Source organism: Gigantopelta aegis, chromosome 1 (assembly GCF_016097555.1).
Source record: "Gigantopelta aegis isolate Gae_Host chromosome 1, Gae_host_genome, whole genome shotgun sequence".
Lineage (NCBI taxonomy): Eukaryota > Metazoa > Mollusca > Gastropoda > Neomphalida > Peltospiridae > Gigantopelta > Gigantopelta aegis.
Genome location: NC_054699.1, coordinates 25,041,249 through 25,064,350, shown reverse-complemented (window position 1 = coordinate 25,064,350; position 23,102 = coordinate 25,041,249). Strand labels below are relative to the sequence as shown.

The 23,102-nt window shown below is 37.8% G+C and overlaps 1 protein-coding gene across 1 annotated transcript in view; it reads right to left on the bottom strand.

Annotated features, from left to right (window-relative positions):
* The window catches only part of LOC121372720 (integrator complex subunit 4-like), a 33,132-nt gene extending 10,041 nt beyond the window's left edge, over nt 1-23,091 (bottom strand). The window contains exons 1-12 of the mRNA XM_041499202.1: nt 22,955-23,091; nt 20,426-20,735; nt 18,919-19,025; nt 18,129-18,302; nt 16,424-16,563; nt 14,135-14,255; nt 13,219-13,290; nt 11,840-12,014; nt 11,152-11,357; nt 4,712-4,854; nt 3,911-4,026; nt 2,687-2,820 (exon numbers count right to left, since the gene is read on the bottom strand). Coding sequence (XP_041355136.1) covers nt 2,687-2,820; nt 3,911-4,026; nt 4,712-4,854; nt 11,152-11,357; nt 11,840-12,014; nt 13,219-13,290; nt 14,135-14,255; nt 16,424-16,563; nt 18,129-18,302; nt 18,919-19,025; nt 20,426-20,735; nt 22,955-23,008 — 1,752 coding nt within the window. The 5' untranslated portion in view covers nt 23,009-23,091. The remainder of the gene's footprint in view (nt 1-2,686; nt 2,821-3,910; nt 4,027-4,711; nt 4,855-11,151; nt 11,358-11,839; nt 12,015-13,218; nt 13,291-14,134; nt 14,256-16,423; nt 16,564-18,128; nt 18,303-18,918; nt 19,026-20,425; nt 20,736-22,954) is intronic.
* Between the last annotated feature and the right edge of the window lie 11 nt (nt 23,092-23,102).

Genomic DNA, 23,102 nt, shown 5'->3' with positions numbered 1-23,102 from the left:
TCGGCTACTGAGATTGGCCCTAGGATTAGTGTTGCACAATGGTGTAAAATAGCAGACCCCATTCAGAATGTATGAAAGTAGCAGCCAAAACAATATGTTAAATCTTGTACAAGTTGTAAAGAGAATACATATCTTTTTAGACAAACAGCGAAAGGGGTGGATGTAGCCCAGTGGCAAAGTATTCGCTTGATGTGCACCGAAGGGGATCGAGCCTAGACCGACCGCGCATCAAGTGAATGCTTTACCACTGATAGGAGGCACAATCTATCGCTTGGATGCGCGGTTGGTCTAGGATTGATTCCGTCGGTGGACCTATTGGGTTATTTCTCGTTCCAGCCAGTGCTCCACAACTGATGTAACAAAGGCTGTGGCATGCTCTATCCTGTCTGTGGGATGGTGCATATGAAAGATCTCTTGCTGCTAATCGAAGAGTAGCCCATGAAGTGGCGACAGCAGGTTTCCTCTCTCAATATTTGTGTGGTCATTTACCACATGTCTGACGCCATATAATCGTAAATAAAATGTGTTGAGTGTATCGTTAAATAAAATATTTCCTTCCTTCCAAACAATTTTGTAAATAACATGTTAACTGAAATTAGTTTTTAATAATAAATAAATATTGCGATGCAATACTTACAATACAATACAAAAAAATCTACATGTATTTTACTTTTATTGTTTGCAATTTATTGGTCGATTGGTTACATAAGGGAGATAATTATATCTGTTTCTAGTTTAGAATTTTCTCTCATTCTTAACTCACCAACCAATAAAAATATTTTAATTTCGTGTGCACTTTGGGATTAAAATAGTACATTTGTACTGACTAAGTATTGCTATTTTATTTAATTCTTTTTAAAAGATAAGTAAATTGCAGATGAAAATCACCATTTTATGGAGAATGAGACCATAATTCAAAGCAGTGTAAATTTGTGCTAAACATGAGCTCAATTTGTAGTTATTCAAGAACTATTGGCACATAAAAGACATGGATCCAAGTTATATGAGGAAAAGTTTGTACCTTTAGAATGGGAACAAAATCAGTTATGATGTCATAGAGATTTATTATCCACATGGTTCAACAAAACAGGGTTAATAAAAAACCATCCAAGGAACGCATGTAATGACGTAATTTTGGGAAGTGACATCACAACACGACGGTTTTCCCAGTCCGATCTCAAACCATGCATGTGAAATATGATGTCATTTGGTAGTCTCTTCCTAATTGTGGTTAAAACATTTTAGGAATGTCCTTGTTATTCATAAAAAAAAAAAAACAATAATAATATGAATAATAAAGAAATTATTACACTCGCGTGTGAGCTGTACTGATTTTATGAAACTTGCATCAGGATTCATGTATTACCCTCTACTCACTCAGGAAATACAAAAATCCTCACCCTCATTTTGTAAAATCAGTCTGACACACAAGCTTGTCTAATAGTCGCTATGTATTAACACCACTCTTGCTAGGGCAACACAAAAATCCTGACACTCGTTTTGTAAAATCAGTCTGACACACAAGCTTGTCTAATAGTCGCTATGTATTACCACCACTCTTGCTAGGGCAACACAAAAATCCTGACACTCGTTTTGTAAAATCAGTCTGATACACAAGCTTGTCTAATAATCGCTATGTATTAACACCACTCTTGCTAGGGCAACACAAAAATCCTGACACTCGTTTTGTAAAATCAGTCTGATACACAAGCTTGTATAATAATCGCTATGTATTACTATCACTCTCACTAGGGCAATACAAAAATCCTGACACTTGTTTTGTAAAATCAGTCTGATACACAAGCTTGTATAATAATCGCTATGTATTACTATCACTCTCACTAGGGCAATACAAAAATCCTGACACTTGTTTTGTAAAATCAGTCTGATACACAAGCTTGTATAATAATCGCTATGTATTACTATCACTCTCACTAGGGCAATACAAAAATCCTGACACATGTTTTGTAAAATCAGTCTGATACACAAGCTTGTATAATAATCGCTATGTATTACTATCACTCTCACTAGGGCAATAAAAAAATCCTGACACTTGTTTTGTAAAATCAGTCTGATACACAAGCTTGTATAATAATCGCTATGTATTACTATCACTCTCACTAGGGCAATACAAAAATCCTGACACTTGTTTTGTAAAATCAGTCTGATACACAAGCTTGTATAATAATCGCTATGTATTACTATCACTCTCACTAGGGCAATACAAAAATCCTGACACTTGTTTTGTAAAATCAGTCTGATACACAAGCTTGTATAATAATCGCTATGTATTACTATCACTCTCACTAGGGCAATACAAAAATCCTGACACTTGTTTTGTAAAATCAGTCTGATACACAAGCTTGTATAATAATCGCTATGTATTACTATCACTCTCACTAGGGCAATACAAAAATCCTGACACTTGTTTTGTAAAATCAGTCTGATACACAAGCTCATATAATAATCGCTATGTATTACTATCACTCTCACTAGGGCAATACAAAAATCCTGACACTTGTTTTGTAAAATCAGTCTGATACACAAGCTCATATAATAATCGCTATGTATTACTGTCGCTCTCGCTTTGGCAACACAAAAATCCTGACACTCGTTTTGTAACATCAGTACGACACACAAGCTCGTATAATAATTTTTATTTATCAAAATGAGGCAAAGTTTGTACCTTTAGAATGGGAACAAGATCTGGTATGCTGTTTCGCAGGTAGGTGTAGTGACGGACGATGTGGTCCTGAAACAACGGAATCAGCGTGGGGCAGTCCGTCGCGGCATTGAAAATCAGTAGAAGAATTGTGATGTCTCAACATTGTCATGGAAACCAGAACATAAAGCATACACCCATTACATAAATGTGCCCTGTCCTTACGGAATTAGTCTTAACTTAAATTTTAGCACTTTTGAATATAATATTTACATTTATAATATCTGCAGATTCTGCTTTTCATTTTGATACTTAAAAATGTTTCTCAACCCACAGATTGGTAAGTTCTGTGATTTTACAGATAATTTTTGAGAAAATTGAGTGTGACATTTTTATTATTATATGCATTGAGTAGTTTTTCCAGAAGGTTTAAAAGTACCAATCTTTACTAAATTTGGCATAGGAGCATATCAAACATTGGGGTACCTGAATAGATTTGAAATTTCAAGTCAACTTTAAAAAAAAGAAGGTCATTCTGCCTGAAGGAATGCGATATCTGATGCTGGGTAGGATAATTAAAATGCATTTCAAACACAATTTACTGACAACGTTTTGGAGCAATTATTCAGAACAATAACTAATTCATATTTCCCACCTGGCACTTTCCGGAAATAATAACAAAGCTACAAGAAAGAGCTTTACTGAAAATAAGGGCCAATTTACCATTTCTTTTTTAATGGGAGGAATATCTGTCAATTTTGATTTGGTCTTCATTGAGTATTTATACCTGACAATAATGGTGAAATGTGGTGGTATTTTTGAGGAATCGATAGCTGATTGTAATAGCTAATTTGACCATTTCACAGACAATAATTTATTTTTTAAATATTGGGATACGAGTCATAGTTTTGTTTATAAAACAAATTAGTCAGCAAAACTAATTTTTGACAAAAATCACATTGAGGTGGTACAAGTTTATAACTTTGTGATACATATTTCACTAATAAAGCTTATAAATGCATAAAATAATGTTCATATTTGAAAGGCACGGCCTTAATTTGGCGGTTTTCTTCTTTAATTTTTATGATATTTTAGAGCAGTTCTAGTCACCGACTTAACAATATTTACACAAAATAACTTGCATAAAAAAAATTATGTAAATTTGTGTGTGACATGGTAACATAATGACTAATGTTTTTTTTAAATTATATAATTCATTACAACATTGACTTTAAAGATAAAGGATACATGCTGGGTCGTCCATGTTGGGTTCGGGTGTGTTGAAGTACGGGTGGATGCACAGGAACACTGGAGCCAAGGTCAAGGTAAAGGGAGGATGATTGCGGCCAAGATTCCGAGCACACCTGAAAGATAAACCAAACCCAGTAATGTAATTAAAGTCTGAACCACATTGTTAACAACGGAAAATTACTCTCCTGCCTTTAATTACTGTTACATTTCACCCACATTTTATCTACACAGAAATTGTGACAAACATATTACAATGACACAGATTCCATATACATTGTACTAGAATGCAACCATGTCACCTAATAGTATATATAGTTGTTAAGGGAAAAAAACCCCAAGAAGAGATGTGAATGTGGAGTGGGGAGCATGGCCTTCATCTCTAGCAACTTCAATCGATCTAGGATCGATTCCCATCAGTGGGTCCATTGATGCTATTTCTCGTTCCAGCCAGTGCTCCACAACTGGTGTAACAAAGGTCGTGGTATGTACTATCCTGTCTGTGGGATGGTGCATATAAAAGATCCCTTGCTGCTAATCGAAAAGAGTAGCCCATGAAGTGGCAACAGCGGGTTTCCTCTCTCATATCTGTGGTCCTTAACCATGTCTGACACCATATAACCGTAAATAAACTGTTGAGTGCGTCGTTAAATAAAACATTTCCTTCATTTCTCGAACAACTTCAGTAAATCACGGAATGGGTCCACCAAGGGAGTTCGATCCTATGACCTAGGCACCACGGGTGAGCACTAGTGCCTAGTTGACGACATTGTAGACATGTTGACTGTATTACAAACTTACTTCCAGACTGACAGTCTGTCTTGCGGGTACCGCGTGAGGTTCTCTAGCAGCGCCGTGATGCAGTCGTTCAAACAGTCCTTCGTCGACAGCCTCATGTCTCCCAACATGTCACGCAGCGTCTCACGCGTCTCAAACGAAAAATCCTGTATAATAGACACCAACATAAATTAAAATCCTGTATAATAGACACCAACATAAATTAAAATCCTGTATAATAGACACCAACATAAATTAAAATCCTGTATAATAGACACAAACATAAATAAAAATCCTAGATAATAGATACCAACATAAATAAAAATCCTGTACAATAGACCCAAACATAAATTAAAATATTGTATAACAGACACCAACATAAATTAAAATCCTGTATAATAGACACAAACATAAATAAAAATCCTAGATAATAGATACCAACATAAATAAAAATCCTGTATAATAGACACAAACATAAATTAAAATATTGTATAATAGACACCAACATAAATAAAAATCCTGTATAATAGACATCAACATAAATTAAAATCCTGTATAATAGAAACAAACATAAATAAAAATCCTAGATAATAGATACCAACATAAATTAAAATATTGTATAATAGACACCAACATAAATTAAAATTCTGTATAATAGACACAAACATAAATTAAAATCCTGTATAATAGACACAAACATAAATTAAAATCCTGTATAATAGACACAAACATAAATTAAAATCCTGTATAATAGACACAAACATAAATAAAAATTCTAGATAATAGACACAAACATAAATAAAAATTCTAGATAGTAGACACAAACATAAATTAAAATCCTGTATAATAGACACAAACATAAATAACAAACAAAAATAAAAATTCTAGATAGTAGACACAAACATAAATAAAAATCCTGTATAATAGACACAAAAATAAATAAAAATCCTGTATAATAGACACAAACATAAATAAAAATTCTAGATAGTAGACACAAACAAATTAAAATCCTGTATAATAAACAAGATTGTTTTTTCATTAGAAACAGGGTGGGGCGTAGCCCAGTGGTAAAGCGCTCACTTGATGCTCGGTCGGTTTAGGATCGATCCCCGTCGGTGGACCCATTGGGCTATTTCTTGTTCCAGCCAGTGCTCCACAACTGATGTTTCAAAGGCCGTGGTATGTACTATTCTGTCTGTGGGATGGTGCATATAAAAAATCCCTTGCTGCTAATCGAAAAAGAGCAGCACATGAAGTGGCGACAGCGGGTTTCCTCTCACTATATCTGTGTGGTCCTTAACCATATAACCGTAAATAAAATGTGTTGAGTGCGTAGTTAAATAAAACATTTCCTTCCTTCCTTCATTAGAAACAGCCCAATGGGCTCACCGATGGGGATCGATCCTAGTCCTACCACGCATCATGTGAGCACTTTACCACTGGGTGTGTCTCATCCCACTACAGCTAATAACTCAGCAACTTTCGGCTAAAAACCTCCATTTTGGCGGCTAGATTAGGGTCTGTAACAGACTAATAGTTTCTACAAAAGGACGAGTGCCAGAAATATTTTCTAGTTCAGTCAGTCTTAATAATTTTAGTATAATTATTATAAAATTAATTGTGCACTTATTTTTGTTCCGTGACATCACTCCTTTCAGCTGATGTATATTACGTCACTAGAAGGAATGTATGCTGTATTTATAGGATAATAAACAATGAAAATTATTTCACGAAGGACATAAACATGATACAAAATGATAGCGAGTTTAATATCCTATTTATTACCCATAATTGATCTTAATTTATATCACTTATCTTGTTTAGTTGACGTTCCTATAAGGTTGTAGTACGCCAGTAACAGACACACTAACCTGCAAGACTTCGAGTATTATTTCGAGCTGGTCTTGACAGATGACAATGTGTTGGCTAGATTAGGGCCAGTAACAGACACACTAACCTGCAAGACTCCGAGTATTATTTCAAGCTGGTCTTGACAGATGACAATGTGTTGGCTAGATTTGCGCCAGTAACAGACACACTAACCTGCAAGACTCCGAGTATTATTTCGAGCTGGTCTTGACAGATGGCAATGTGTTGGCTAGATTTGGGCCAGTAACAGACACACTAACCTGCAAGACTCCGAGTATTATTTCGAACTGGTCTTGACGGATGGCAATGTGTTGGCTAGATTTGGGCCAGTAACAGACACACTAACCTGCAAGACTCCGAGTATTATTTCGAACTGGTCTTGACGGATGGCAATGTGTTGGCTAGATTTGGGCCAGTAACAGACACACTAACCTGCAAGACTCCGAGTATTATTTCGAACTGGTCTTGACGGATGGCAATGTGTTGGCTAGATTTGGGCCAGTAACAGACACACTAACCTGCAAGACTCCGAGTATTATTTCGAACTGGTCTTGACGGATGGCAATGTGTTGGCTAGATTTGGGCCAGTAACAGACACACTAACCTGCAAGACTCCGAGTATTATTTCGAGCTGGTCTTGACAGATGACAATGTGTTGGCTAGATTAATGAATGAATGAATGTTTAACGACACCCCAGCACGAAAAATACATCGGCTATTGGGTGTCAAGCTATGGTAATGCAAATAAATAAAGTGATGATCAACATCAATATGAAAATTAAAGACTTAAACAAAAACAGTGTAAAGAACTGTGCAAAAACACAAATATCACAGAATTTTACGGATACTGAATTCTACTCAAAACTTCAATTTTGTTCTGTATTGGCCATTCTCAAAGAGAATGTTACACCCCTGCACCACGGTGAGGTTACAGCACACGCAGGGGTGGCTAGATTTGGGCCAGTAACAGACACACTAACCTGCAAGACTCCGAGTATTATTTCGAGCTGGTCTTGACAGATGGCAATGTGTTGGCTAGATTTGGGCCAGTAACAGACACACTAACCTGCAAGACTCCGAGTATTATTTCGAACTGGTCTTGACGGATGGCAATGTGTTGGCTAGATTTGGGCCAGTAACAGACACACTAACCTGCAATACTCCGAGTATTATTTCGAGCTGGTCTTGACGGATGGCAATGTGTTGGCTAGATTAGGGCCAGTAACAGACACACTAACCTGCAAGACTCCGAGTATTATTTCGAACTGGTCTTGACAGATGGCAATGTGTTGGCTAGATTAGGGCCAGTAACAGACACACTAACCTGCAAGACTCCGAGCATTATTTCGAGCTGGTCTTGACGGATGACAATGTGTTGGCTATATTAGGGCCAGTAACAGACACACTAACCTGCAGTATTATTTCGAGATGGTCTTGATGGATGATAATGTGCTGGCTAGATTAGGGCCAGTAACACATACACTAACCTGCAAGACTCCCGAGTATTATTTCGAACTGGTCTTGACGGATGGCAATGTGTTGGCTAGATTTGGGCCAGTAACAGACACACTAACCTGCAAGACTCCGAGTATTATTTCGAGCTGGTCTTGACGGATGACAATGTGTTGGCTAGATTAGGGCCAGTAACAGACACACTAACCTGCAAGACTCCGAGTATTATTTCGAGCTGGTCTTGACGGATGACAATGTGTTGGCTAGATTAGGGCCAGTAACAGACACACTAACCTGCAGTATTATTTCGAGATGGTCTTGATGGATGATAATGTGCTGGCTAGATTAGGGCCAGTAACACACACACTAACCTGCAAGACTCCAAGTATTATTTCGAGCTGGTCTTGACAGATGGCACTGTGTTGGTGTGTTGGCTAGATTTGGGCCAGTAACAGACACACTAACCTGCAAGACTCCCAAGTATTATTTCGAGCTGGTCTTGACAGATGGCACTGTGTTGGTGTGTTGGCTAGATTTGGGCCAGTAACAGACACACTAACCTGCAAGACTCCAAGTATTATTTCGAGCTGGTCTTGACAGATGGCACTGTGTTGGTGTGTTGGCTAGATTTGGGCCAGTAACAGACACACTAACCTGCAAGACTCCAAGTATTATTTCGAGATGGTCTTGATGGATGATAATGTGCTGGCTAGATTAGGGCCAGTAACAGACACACTAACCTGCAAGACTCCAAGTATTATTTTGAGCTGGTCTTGACAGATGGCACTGTGTTGGTGTGTTGGCTAGATTTGGGCCAGTAACAGACACACTAACCTGCAAGACTCCAAGTATTATTTCGAGCTGGTCTTGACAGATGGCACTGTGTTGGTGTGTTGGCTAGATTTGGGCCAGTAACAGACACACTAACCTGCAAGACTTCGAGTATTATTTCGAGCTGGTCTTGACGGATGACAATGTGTTGGCTAGATTTGGGCCAGTAACAGACACACTAACCTGCAAGGCTCCGAGTATTATTTCGAGCTGGTCTTGATGGATGATAATGTGCTGGCTAGATTAGGGCCAGTAACACACACACTAACCTGCAAGACTCCAAGTATTATTTCGAGCTGGTCTTGACAGATGGCACTGTGTTGGTGTGTTGGCTAGATTTGGGCCAGTAACAGACACACTAACCTGCAAGACTCCCAAGTATTATTTCGAGCTGGTCTTGACAGATGGCACTGTGTTGGTGTGTTGGCTAGATTTGGGCCAGTAACAGACACACTAACCTGCAAGACTCCAAGTATTATTTCGAGCTGGTCTTGACAGATGGCACTGTGTTGGTGTGTTGGCTAGATTTGGGCCAGTAACAGACACACTAACCTGCAAGACTCCAAGTATTATTTCGAGATGGTCTTGATGGATGATAATGTGCTGGCTAGATTAGGGCCAGTAACAGACACACTAACCTGCAAGACTCCAAGTATTATTTTGAGCTGGTCTTGACAGATGGCACTGTGTTGGTGTGTTGGCTAGATTTGGGCCAGTAACAGACACACTAACCTGCAAGACTCCAAGTATTATTTCGAGCTGGTCTTGACAGATGGCACTGTGTTGGTGTGTTGGCTAGATTTGGGCCAGTAACAGACACACTAACCTGCAAGACTTCGAGTATTATTTCGAGCTGGTCTTGACGGATGACAATGTGTTGGCTAGATTAGGGCCAGTAACAGACACACTAACCTGCAATACTCCGAGTATTATTTCGAGCTGGTCTTGACGGATGGCAATGTGTTGGCTAGATTAGGGCCAGTAACAGACACACTAACCTGCAAGACTCCGAGTATTATTTCGAACTGGTCTTGACAGATGGCAATGTGTTGGCTAGATTAGGGCCAGTAACAGACACACTAACCTGCAAGACTCCGAGCATTATTTCGAGCTGGTCTTGACGGATGACAATGTGTTGGCTATATTAGGGCCAGTAACAGACACACTAACCTGCAGTATTATTTCGAGATGGTCTTGATGGATGATAATGTGCTGGCTAGATTAGGGCCAGTAACACATACACTAACCTGCAAGACTCCCGAGTATTATTTCGAACTGGTCTTGACGGATGGCAATGTGTTGGCTAGATTTGGGCCAGTAACAGACACACTAACCTGCAAGACTCCGAGTATTATTTCGAGCTGGTCTTGACGGATGACAATGTGTTGGCTAGATTAGGGCCAGTAACAGACACACTAACCTGCAAGACTCCGAGTATTATTTCGAGCTGGTCTTGACGGATGACAATGTGTTGGCTAGATTAGGGCCAGTAACAGACACACTAACCTGCAGTATTATTTCGAGATGGTCTTGATGGATGATAATGTGCTGGCTAGATTAGGGCCAGTAACACACACACTAACCTGCAAGACTCCAAGTATTATTTCGAGCTGGTCTTGACAGATGGCACTGTGTTGGTGTGTTGGCTAGATTTGGGCCAGTAACAGACACACTAACCTGCAAGACTCCCAAGTATTATTTCGAGCTGGTCTTGACAGATGGCACTGTGTTGGTGTGTTGGCTAGATTTGGGCCAGTAACAGACACACTAACCTGCAAGACTCCAAGTATTATTTCGAGCTGGTCTTGACAGATGGCACTGTGTTGGTGTGTTGGCTAGATTTGGGCCAGTAACAGACACACTAACCTGCAAGACTCCAAGTATTATTTCGAGATGGTCTTGATGGATGATAATGTGCTGGCTAGATTAGGGCCAGTAACAGACACACTAACCTGCAAGACTCCAAGTATTATTTTGAGCTGGTCTTGACAGATGGCACTGTGTTGGTGTGTTGGCTAGATTTGGGCCAGTAACAGACACACTAACCTGCAAGACTCCAAGTATTATTTCGAGCTGGTCTTGACAGATGGCACTGTGTTGGTGTGTTGGCTAGATTTGGGCCAGTAACAGACACACTAACCTGCAAGACTTCGAGTATTATTTCGAGCTGGTCTTGACGGATGACAATGTGTTGGCTAGATTAGGGCCAGTAACACACACACTAACCTGCAAGACTTCGAGTATTATTTCGAGCTGGTCTTGACGGATGACAATGTGTTGGCTAGATTAGGGACAGTAACAGACATACTAACCTGCAAGACTCCGAGTATTATTTCGAGCTGGTCCTGTCGGATGGCAATGTGCTGGCTGATCTTCTTCAGACTGCTGATGGCGTTGAGACGGACGCTGTCAATCTCGTCGTTAAACATGTCGATGATGCTGTCCTGTGACATGTGAGCAAACACCGGCGACTGGGCAGCCAGTTCACACAGTGAATCTAGAGTCGCATTACGAACCTCTGAAAATAAAGAAAGCTGTGTGTGATATGTGTGAATTTAGTGATGCACTAAGCACCTCAGTGTGTTGGATGCTCTACGAAAAGATAGATTTTAAAATTTACTAATGAAATTTTAATTAATAAAAATTATAAACTATGTGCATGTCAAAAATATCTCTGTTAGTTTGTGGAGGCTGCTCCAGAAGATTATTGTACAAAATTTCAGAATAATTCATAGACATAGGAAAAGTTGATGGGCAGGCAGACGACACAACTCGGTATTAGAAAAACTCTGCTGATGAATGTCACAGCGGAGCTAAAATCCCCCCCCCCCACCCCACCCCCAAAAATAATCAAACAAAAATACTTCTTGAAAGTTGGCCTCATATATTTATTTTTTGTTTTCTTCATACATTTATAATCATATGATAAATTTATATCACACCATATTCTACTATAAAAACATGTCTGCTTATCATTGCTGTATGTGAAGTGACCTGTACCTAGAAACTCGTCCTCCAGTCCGTGTACGAATGCGCCACACGACCCGACGGCCATCAGGCTGATACTCTCTGGGTTGACCTCCTCCCGCGGCGCGTCGTCCGCCCACTTCTGACCTGTTGACCACTCGCCGGACTGATACAGGTCACGCGCTCGCTCGTGAGCACTCTTCTTTCTCTAAAAGTCAAATTTTGTATTATTAGTTTTCAGGGCTAGTTCTGGTACTCAACAAATTCGCCAATTGCGAATTTTGAAAGCAATTGGCAAATTTTATTTTAGTTTGGCGAAATAATTTCATGTAATAACTGACATATTTGAGAAAATAACTGACAATTTCTGCAATTTTTGAAGTTTAATAGACAATTTGGCAAATTGTTTTAAAGTTTAATAGACAATTTGGCGAATTGTTTTGAAGTTTAATAGACAATTTGGCGAATTGTTTTGAAGTTTAATAGACAATTTGGCGAATTGTTTTGAAGTTTAATAGACAATTTGGCGAATTGTTTTGAAGTTTAATAGACAATTTGGCGAATTGTTTTGAAGTTTAATAGACAATTTGGCGAATTTTTTTGAAGTTTAATAGACAATTTGGCGAATTGTTTTGAAGTTTAATAGACAATTTGGTGAATTGTTTTGAAGTTTAATAGACAATTTGGCGAATTTTTTTGCTCACCCAAAGCTAGCCCTGGGTTTTAATTAGGTTTTCTGTAACAGAACCACATATTTTTAGCTGTGTTTAACTTAGTAATTAATTAACTATTTTATTCCAGTTTTGTTTTGAAAAGTATGTTGAAAAACCCCCAGACAAAAATATGGCTTGGAGATGACGAAAAGTTTGTTTGAGAATTTCAAGCAACCCATTCAGGGATTTATCAAGCATTTTTCGCCAGGGTCCCATGTTAGATGGTTTTGGGAAAATTAGCACAAGTAATTTGTCCTTGAGATATATTTCTCAGGCCACTGAATAATTGAGACATAATTAAATATATATATTGGACATTTTTAGGACAGAAATTGGGAATTTCCAGTGCCACTTTCTTTTTTGAAGGGTCCTATGTTCAGACCCACAGAATGCCTGAATAAATAAATCCCTGCCATTTGATTTTGCCTAAACCCATTATGATCATGTCAATTATATCCTGAATATAATGCACAAAAGAAAAACTGGTTATATAAAATGAGACTTGCACATGTAAAGCATGGATGAAACCACAGTTCATGCAATTTTCAGAGGTCTGAGAAACAGAGTTAAGAACACCACACTTCACTTAGGTCAATATTTTGGGGTTTTCCCTAGTTACGGTCCATTTTTTAAAACAAAATACACAACCTGATTTACTGACTCAATACATGTATGATATGACAATGGAAAGTGACTAACCCTTAAGCTGGACATCAGTTTCTTGTCTAACGTCTGCTCTAGAAACTTGGGACTGACCAGATGAAGAGATCCCTGTAAAACATAAATAATCATTTCAACAATAATGGATTATTTCTACAATTGTGGAATGTGAATTACTCAACGCGTTACAAATATTTCTGCAATATATGAAGTTCTACAATGGTATTCTGTAATAACTGACAAAAGTTCCTCGATTAGTCCCGACTGGCATTTTACATTTAATTTTCATTTCAACTTATTTTCATGCTTATATCCAATTAAGGTTAAAGCATGCTGTCCTTGGCACACACTTCAGCTACATGTATCTGCGCTATCTGCCCAGGACAGTGGGTTAGTTGGTTAGTGGTTACTGAGAGAGAAGAGGGTGTAGTGGTCTTACACCTACCCATTGAGTCATTAAAACTCACTCTGGGTGGAGTCGGTACCAAGCTGCAAACCCTGTACCTAACAGTCTTATGCCCGATGGCTTAACCATGACGCCACCGATTTCCACGATCAAGATACCTCGGTTATCTCCGTTACTTTTTTTCTTTACACTCCTCCTTCGTCTTTTTTCTGTTTCTTTTATTCTTTCTTCTTTCTCTTTTCTCAATAATATTTATTTCTGTTCATATTTAAATTGCAAAAATATATTACTGTCGTAACATGTATGTATTATGGAGAAGGCCTAGTAAGTTGTGCAACTTGTGCCTAATCCATTTGTTCTTTAAAAAGCAATAAAATATGTTTCAATCAATTCAATCAATCATCTAATTGTTAAGCATGAGCAGTTATCAGATGATTTTTTAAATTGTGCTTAAAAAAAATCAAACAAGTACAAAACATTTAGCTAAATATATTTGATTACAACAGCTCCATGTATATTTGTAAATGCTTCATAAACTTTTTTTTATACCAGAACATTTGCTGCTTGAACTTTGACCTTCACTGAGATGTCATTGACCATATTGCATATCTTAGCAAATGCATCATCAATTAGTCGAAGATCTTCAGAGGAATCAGGGATTGGAACAGAGCTGTAGATAGAACAAGAATAATAATGAAAATAAAACATTGCCAGCATCCAAGTTCTTTTGTTTAACTGATGTGAGATACAAGTAAAGTAACTTTAGTGAAACCAACTTATTTTGCTGTTCAACAGTTATTGTCCAGTGCCCTGCATTGTAAACTGATGGTGAGTGTGTTCTGTATTGTGACTGGTTAATTACATTCTTTTTTGGGGATCAAATGAAAATAACACCCGGAACGCTAATGACGTAATTAGAAGGTGACGTCATTAGTAATTGGAACAGGCTAAGTTGACAGTTCAAGGGTCTACAGTTGTGATTGTAGCCAGGCATTTTTTTCAAGAAATACCAAATATACAGTTAGTTTCGTAGAAAAATGATTCAGTTTACAATGGACATAATCATATGGAGTTTTTAGATTTGCTGGTTTTAATGTCTATTTGATGCCTGCAAATGTTTAATTTTTAACCTCAGTCTAACGCCTTTGGTCAAAAATGACATTTGCGGGATCAAATAGACAATAACAGCTGCAAATCTAAAAATTCCATATGGTTATGTCCTAATTGTGATCTTTTGAAATTACATTTACCAGATATATTATTATTACATTTTAGTAGGTACCTGTTCCAACACAATATCACGTTTTATTTTCATGATTTAGAGAATATTTTATTACAATTATATCAATCTTTCATGCAAATCATCTTAAACCTCTACATCTAATTTGTCATACCAAACATTAAATGAAAAAAAAATCACAAAATGATTAATTGTTAATTAATTTTTAAATCAATTTGGAACTGTTTTTAATCAAAATTCTAAAAATAAAATGTTCTCTGGTATTAACAAGATTTTATGATTACAAAGACAACTACAAACACAACAGGTTGTTCGAAGCATTATTAAATTAACCTGATTTACTCTAATATTTTCCTTTTAATTACGTTTGCACAAATACAAAATAAACTTTAGATTTGATAGTGAATAGATTAGATTGAGTACTCGAGTATAGGTCGAGTCTAGCAAGACTTGAGTCCGTTCACAGGACTCGAGTACCCGTACAAGGAGAAATACAATGATCAACTGGCCGTCCATCCATCATGACACTGAACATATAAACCGGTTTCTAAATGCAATACAATGGCATAATTTGGCATCTAAGTTCAGCACTGGAATTAAGATGTATAATGCTATTTAACTTTATTCCTTAATCTCATCATCTTCTAGTGTAAGTGTCGGGTACTCGAGTCAGGGTTGAGTTTGACCCTCAAGTACTGGAGTCCAATAGAATAGATACCGTAGGTTATTCTAAATCAAGTTTCAACACACGTTTTCAAATATTATTTATATTAATTCAGTCCTTGGTTTTGGATTTTTAAAAATTAAACACTGGTTACGGTAACCAACATTTGACCAACTGTTTCACCGGCCTTGGTGGTGTAGAGGTTATGCCATCGGACTTCTGGCTGGTAGGTACTGGGTTCGTATCCCACCTGAGGCAATGGGGGATTTTTCATGCCAGTACCGGCTCCAACCCAGAGTGAAAGAAAGAAAGAAAGAAATGTTTTATTTAATGACGCACTCAACACATTTTATTTACGGTTATATGGCGTCAGACACATGGTTAAGGACCACACAGATTTTGAGAGGAAACCCGCTGTCGCCACTACATGGGCTACTCTTCCGATTAGCAGCAAGGGATCTTTTATTTGCGCTTCCCACAGGCAGGATAGCACAAACCATGGCCTTTGTTGAACCAGTTATGGATCACTGGTCGGTGCAAGTGGTTTACACCTACCCATCGAGCCTTGCGGAGCACTCACTCAGGGTTTTGAGTCGGTATCTGGATTAAAAATCCCATGCCTCGACTGGGATCCGAACCCAGTACCTACCAGCCTGTAGACCGATGGCCTAACCACGACGCCACCGAGGCCAGTTAACCCAGAGTAAGTGCACCGCTACTCAATGGGTAGGTGTAAGGCCACATACACCGAGTTTCACCCACTTCACGGGTGCGATTATGGGTGTGTCTTTTGAGTGTATGACCCCACATGGAGGATGATTACCCGGCATGCACTGCAGGTTCCGTCTTTGTCTCTGTGTTAAATGTCTGTGGCATTTTTTTTGTTTAAAAAAAAACAAAACAAAAACAAAAAAATGTTCCAGCATCATCTCACCTCTCTGGGTAGAGGTGACTGAGGACCCACATCAGTTTGATAGCCTTGTCTCGGACATCCTCAAAGTCGTCCTTCAGTGCGGCACACGCTTGTTGGTAGATCCCGATGTCCAGCTGAATCCCTCGCTCATGGAACAACAACTGAAACACAGGAGAAAAAACCTGCAGTTCTCAAATCTAGTTTTTAATTTATTGGCAAGGCTGGAAATAGGAAGTAAAATAAGGCTTGGTTGTTGTAGTTCTTTTTTTTTTTAAATAGAAGAGCAAAAGAAATATGTCCTGCTAATAAAACATATGACCTGCTATGGTGAAGAAACTCATTATTGCAAGTGTGTGGAAAATTAGGACTGCCAAAATGTATTTTAGATCATTATATAATTAAAATATAACAGAATTACAAGCTAAATAGCAGATGAGACAATCCTACCACAAAATATTAACTGTGATTTTTTGGTAGTTTTAGCAGGTGAAATTCTATTTAACCTGTAAGGTCTAAAAAATGGTCTGCTTTTCGCGGGCTGCTATTTAGTGTCCTGTATTGGCCATGTTTTTTGAGGGAGTGAGGGTGGGTGGGCATGTGATTAACTCTTGAAAAATTATGCCAGTACTGACTCCAACCCAGAGTGAGTGCACCGCTAGGCTCAATGGGTAGGTGTAAGGCCACATACAACGAGTTTTACCCACTTCACAGGTACAATTATGGGTGTGTCTCCCGAGTGCATGACCCCATATGGGGGATGATTACCCGGCATGCACTGCAGGTTCTATGTACCCCGGGCTCGGGTGATACCGAGATAGCTCAACTGACAGCAAGCGTGGAGCATGGACCTGTCCAGTAGTCCCATACCGAAATGGAAATACTGTGGCTTCACCATTCATCTCTTCATCAGTGTTTGTAATGTTCCAAAAAAAACAAAAATGTCTTTGTCTCTGTGTTAAAATGTTTGTGACAGGGTTTTTATGGTTTAACCTTCTGAGTACTGCAGGTGAGATATCTCGCCCGACGTCACGTCACTTGACTTACTGTATACTGTATACAGTGCATTCCCCAATTCATATTTCCAGCTGTTTTGCACACGACAATCACCGGAAACGGAAATATAATAAAAGACAAAAAGACTTTTTTTCAAAATGGTGGCTTTTGTTTTGATTTTTTCAACTGAAAATACCTTGAAATTTTGAGTTGAAAAAGTGGTTTTCGGCAAGTATTTTCGCTTGACAACAATGGCGGCACGTCGCGGTCACTTTCAGGGATCGATAGCTGATTGTGACAGCTAATTTGATAATAAATTTGATTGTTTTTCCAATAACGAAAATCACCAAATATTGCAATATGAATCGTAGGTCGGGTTTAAAAACAAATTCTGGTCAGAAAACCAGTGTTATCGGGAATAATGGACACAAATACTGGACAGCTGGCCACAAATGCCTGCAAGTAAACGCAACTTTTTCGATTTTTGGTTGCCTAAATTTAATCACCATTAACTGATCTAAAAATAAGAAAAATGACAAAACCCCACGAAAACAATACTTACCAATTTATATATGAACTTTATTTCATGTATTTATATAACATTTAAGTGAATATATGTCAGTAAAAATTATAAACTTGTACCCACTCAACGTGGTTTTTGTTAAAAATTAATCCAGTAGTCTAAAGGTTAAAAAAAAAAAAAAAAAAAAAACCTCTTGAAAAATGACCTTACCATGGCATGAAAGGCGCTGGTTCTGACTCTTGGATCCTGATCGTGCGTGAAATCTGCCAGCAAGCTCTGTAAGTCTACCGCAACACCACTCGACTGTTTGTGATCGACAGATCCCAGACAGCCAATCATATTCAAGGAAGCACTCCTCACCGTATGACAAGGATCTGACAGGTGCTGAAAATAAACAAAACAGATTTTGCTTAATAACACCCAGCACTTGTTTAATCAGTGATAGCTTGGAAATGAATATTTGTTTAACAACATCTCAGCATATAAATATATTTTAAGAGCTGAGCTACACCCCACTCTTTTATCGAAGAATAAAACATGATCTCCAATTTCAGTGTACTTTTAACAAACTTTTAATGAAGGCTCAAATTGACAAGTGACTGATCCATCCATCCGATGATCCATGCATACCATTTATCCACCCACACAACCATCCCAGGACTTTAGATTGCATCAAAGTCGAGGCGATACACGTTTTCGCAAATTACATTATGTCCAAAATAATCATGCCCAAATTAAGTACAAACATGCTTACCTAAAAATATTTCCCCTCAAAACCACTGAAATGTTAAGTTTAATTAGATTAAAATAACTTGAAATGCATTTCTGAATATTAACATCTCTCCAGCAGCTGTTAATCAAAGTACTGAACTAAAACAACCTTCCTGTGCTTAGAAAAGACAAAAGTCCCCGTTGTGCCCAATATTATTATTAGTGAGATCTAAAGCTCTGCATCCATTCCACTACCAAGCAGTAAACAAGTGGAGATAAATCTTCTAACCTGCCTGGCAAGTTCTACAAGCTGTAGTCGAATTCCAGCATTCAAAGACTGACACAGTCCAAGAGTTCCTAATGTGTGCAGAAGCTGACTCCAAACCTTGTGTGACTCTGAAATAAAACAAATAAACTATCACTCTTATTGATGTTCACACATCGACCATCTTTTCAATTGCTATTAAACATACTCCACCTGTCTGTTCTTTTACAGCAAAGACTGAAATTATTTTGTTCAACATCCTTTAATTGTTAATCACGAGGCAATTTGAATTGCAAACTTTAAACGAAAAAACGCCACAGGAAGTATACGCTAAGTATGAAAGGTCATTTACTAATATGCGTGACATCACTTTTTACAATGTAAGTTCCCGCAAAATCGAGACTATGAAAAATCCTACTAAACAGGTACGCGGACTGTAGATGAACTTCGTGTTGGACTGTCAAGTGCCCCGCGAACCGGTTCGAATCCCACTAGTACACATTTGTGTTTTTTTATTCGTAATCAATATTTTTTTTTAATCGGTGCATTAAGTGTCTTCGACTCCAAAACAGCCGGCTTTTAATACAACGCGAGCTTCGGACATGATGACCGGCGCAATCGACATTGTTACTGACAAGTTACAAATTTGTACCGGACAATGACCGTGACCGGCCGCTTATTTCAAGGCGTGTAATGGTTGCTTTCGTAGAGAGACCAGTGCAGGCAAAGCATGAGCATAAAGATTTTCATATGCAATGCTGTGGTTTTGCAATAAACACCAAATTAAGTTATGGTTTTTGCTGCAAACACATTTTATTCCATTCCCCCACCCCCGATTTAAATAAAATCCTCTTTCACTTACTGTTGTTACCAATATGTCATTTTGTCCACATGCTTCATACATATGATCTTACATTTCTATAAGAGATTATTCAGTGAAATACCCATTTTGTTATTTATGCCTCTCAGTATATGTTAATATCAGTTTCTTCTACTATATATATAGTATAGTATGGCCACGTGGACATGCAAATAACACTTATTCATACTGTGAAGCGGATCAACTGGACAAAACTGGTTGAACACGTTTGGTTCTAAAAATCGAGATTGAAAACAATCTTTCACAAATTTTTTCACAACACCAAAAATTCTTTCGCAAATTTTTTCTTTCTTTCGCAATTGGCGACTTTGGCGAACGACAGCGCGAGCCCTGTGTATACCAAGGTACATACCTTTACTGCTTTGTATTTAACACAAATTCTATGGAATTAAATATCTTGCCAACCAAAAACATTTTGTTACACTATGATGAAACGGAAAGATTTCCACCTGTTACCCCTAATTATATTGATACATATGTATATAGGGAACCTCACCATAACCCAAAAACTAACCCTAACCATATATCTAACTCTAACCCCAACCCTAAAATTAACCCTAACTTGTCATAGGGGTGTAACGATCAGTTATTTTAGCGCTCAAAATATTATGCACTGTTTATAGTCAGTGGGTGTCTTTATTTAGTACTTACTTTCTGCCTGACATGAAACAAGCATGGTATCAACCACAATCTCTGTGTTAAATCCTGGGAGTCTGGACAGTTGGCCCAGCACAGAGATAACTTTACATCGGATGACCGGCTCTTTCTCTCTAGCGTAGTGATCCAATAACTCTCCTACCACGCCATTGGCTGCTTCTCCATCAATGGGCAGTGAGCTTTCAAACTTGAGCAGCAGTAGCAGTGCTTCGTGGGATGAAGTGGCACTTTGCAAATTGACGTGAACCTCTGGTAATGGAGCCTTCTGAACAAGGCGAAGCTTTTTGACTGGCACTGGTTCTTCCTGGGTAAAACCAAATAAACACGCATAGAAAAAAGAAAGAAAAGAAGAACAAGGGCAAAAAATATAAAGTAAAATATGGTGTGATGGGGATTTTTGACTTTTATTTAATATATACAAACATATAGCAGGCCAAAAGAAGTATATCCTGAAAAAACAAATGATCAGCTGAAAATAAGATGGCATGAAAGGGAACATTTTGTTTAGTATCGTATCACAATTCGCTATGCAAGTTAAACATTAAACAGTAGTTGCTAATTAATACATGTTCAACTAAGTAGAAATATCACTAATCAAGATTCCCTGGGGGGTGGGCATCTCTTGATGGGGGGGGGGAGGGGGGATTAGACTAGTGGTAAAGTGCTTGCCTGATGCACGGTCGGTCTGGGATTAATCCCTATTGGTGGGTCAGTGCACCACGACTGGCATATCAAATGTTGTGGTATGTGCTAACCAATCCGTGGTGCATATACATATATGTACAAGATCCCTTGCTATAAATGGAAAATTATAGTGGATTTCCTCTCTAAAAATTACCAAATGTTTAACATTCAATAGATGATGATTAATAAACCAAAGTGCACCAGAGGTGTGTTTAACTTTAAACAAAATAAACTTCTTCAACTGATAAATTAAAAATAAATAATTACTAAACAAAAAGGACTGACAATGTGACCATGTCAACAGGGTAAATGTTTTGTATGTAATGGATAAATTGATATTAGTGAAAATTAATAAATGCCTTTCTTTATCAGAATCTCAAGATAAAACAGCAGACAAGATGGCATGAGTTTGAGTCTTTGACCCATACCCCACTTTAAATGGTTAGGGTAGTTTTAGGTGTAGGGTTAGGGTTAGTATTTTGAGCCTTTGATATAGAGGGGTACGTGTCGAACTCTTTCCGACAAGATAATTGTACATAGTATACAACAGCTGTCTTTTAAAAAATGACATGCAATTTTGTCTGTTTCGCCTTCAAGTTTAAAAACAGACTTCTTTTTTAAAGTTTTTGAATTTGAAGACCACTATTTCAAGTCCAGAGGCAGGATATGGATTTGGAACCATGCCTAAGGGGAATATATGTATATATGGTTACTAGTCATTTCATACCACCCATTTCGTACCGTAGTTTATGGCCATTTCGTACAATAGTCGTTTTGTACCATAGTGTTTTGGTCATTTCGTACCACAATCATTTCGTACCATAGCCATTTCGTACCATAATGTTTGGACATTTCGTACCATAGTGGTTTTGTACTCTCCAATTTTCGAAGAACACTTTTTGTGTGACTCTGGCACCCTTCCTCTTCATTGGTAATTAAGGTTTTTCTGAGATCAGCTTGTCTTAGATCTTGATATGTTATTCTAACACAAAGTGCTAGTTGGAAATTAATATAATAATGGACGGAAACGTTTGAAGATAAAAGTAATATATCATCTTTTTCTTGTTATTTGTTTGTTTGTTTCTTTCTTTCTTAAGGGTGGGGATTCAATATAGCTGTATTAACCTAATGTTTATTTTTTAAATCAGTAATTCGATATTTTACTATCAGTCAACTAAGCTGCACAATAAATGATTGAGGTACAAAATGACCAAGGTATGAGATGACCAAACAGACATGGTACAAAATAACTATGGTAAGAATTGAACAAATAACTATGGTACGAAATGACCAGGGTATGAAATGACTTGGGTACGAAATGGTAAAATTGGGTATGAAATGACTATGGTACGAATTGATATAAATCATCCGCCCGGAATTCCATTATTGGGGTTGGGGTTGGGGTTTGGGAATACCAATAAATATGGTACACTTACTGGCACAATTTGGGTATGAAATGACTATGGTACGAATTTGAGGTATAATATTCCCGAGGTCCGCCCCCTCCATTATTGGGGTTGGGGTTGGGGTTAGGGTTGGGGTTAAGGTTGGGGTTAAGGTTGGGGTTAAGGTTAGGGTTAGGGTTGGGGGGGGGGGGACCGGGCGGATATTTTTCCAAATATGTTTCCTCTCTTTCCCATCGAAGTTTAATTTTTATTTATTTATTTAAATCTAATTAAATGAAAACTGTTAAGTCACGAAAATACATAGATCCGAGCTCCAATAAACAAATAAAATATCATGCGACATAAGACTTAATTGGTATTCCTCTGACAATATTGATATAACATAAAACATGCAATAAAAATTAATTTGAATTAGTTCAATCAATAATAATACCTGTATAACATAACTATATTCTGCAAGTGCGCGTTTCTTCAAAAGTGCTGCCATTTTGACTTCGTCAAATAAAGCTACTCAATATTAATTTGTAAATAAATTTGTTTTTAATTTAAAGTTATTCGTAATTGGAAAAGAATAATCATTA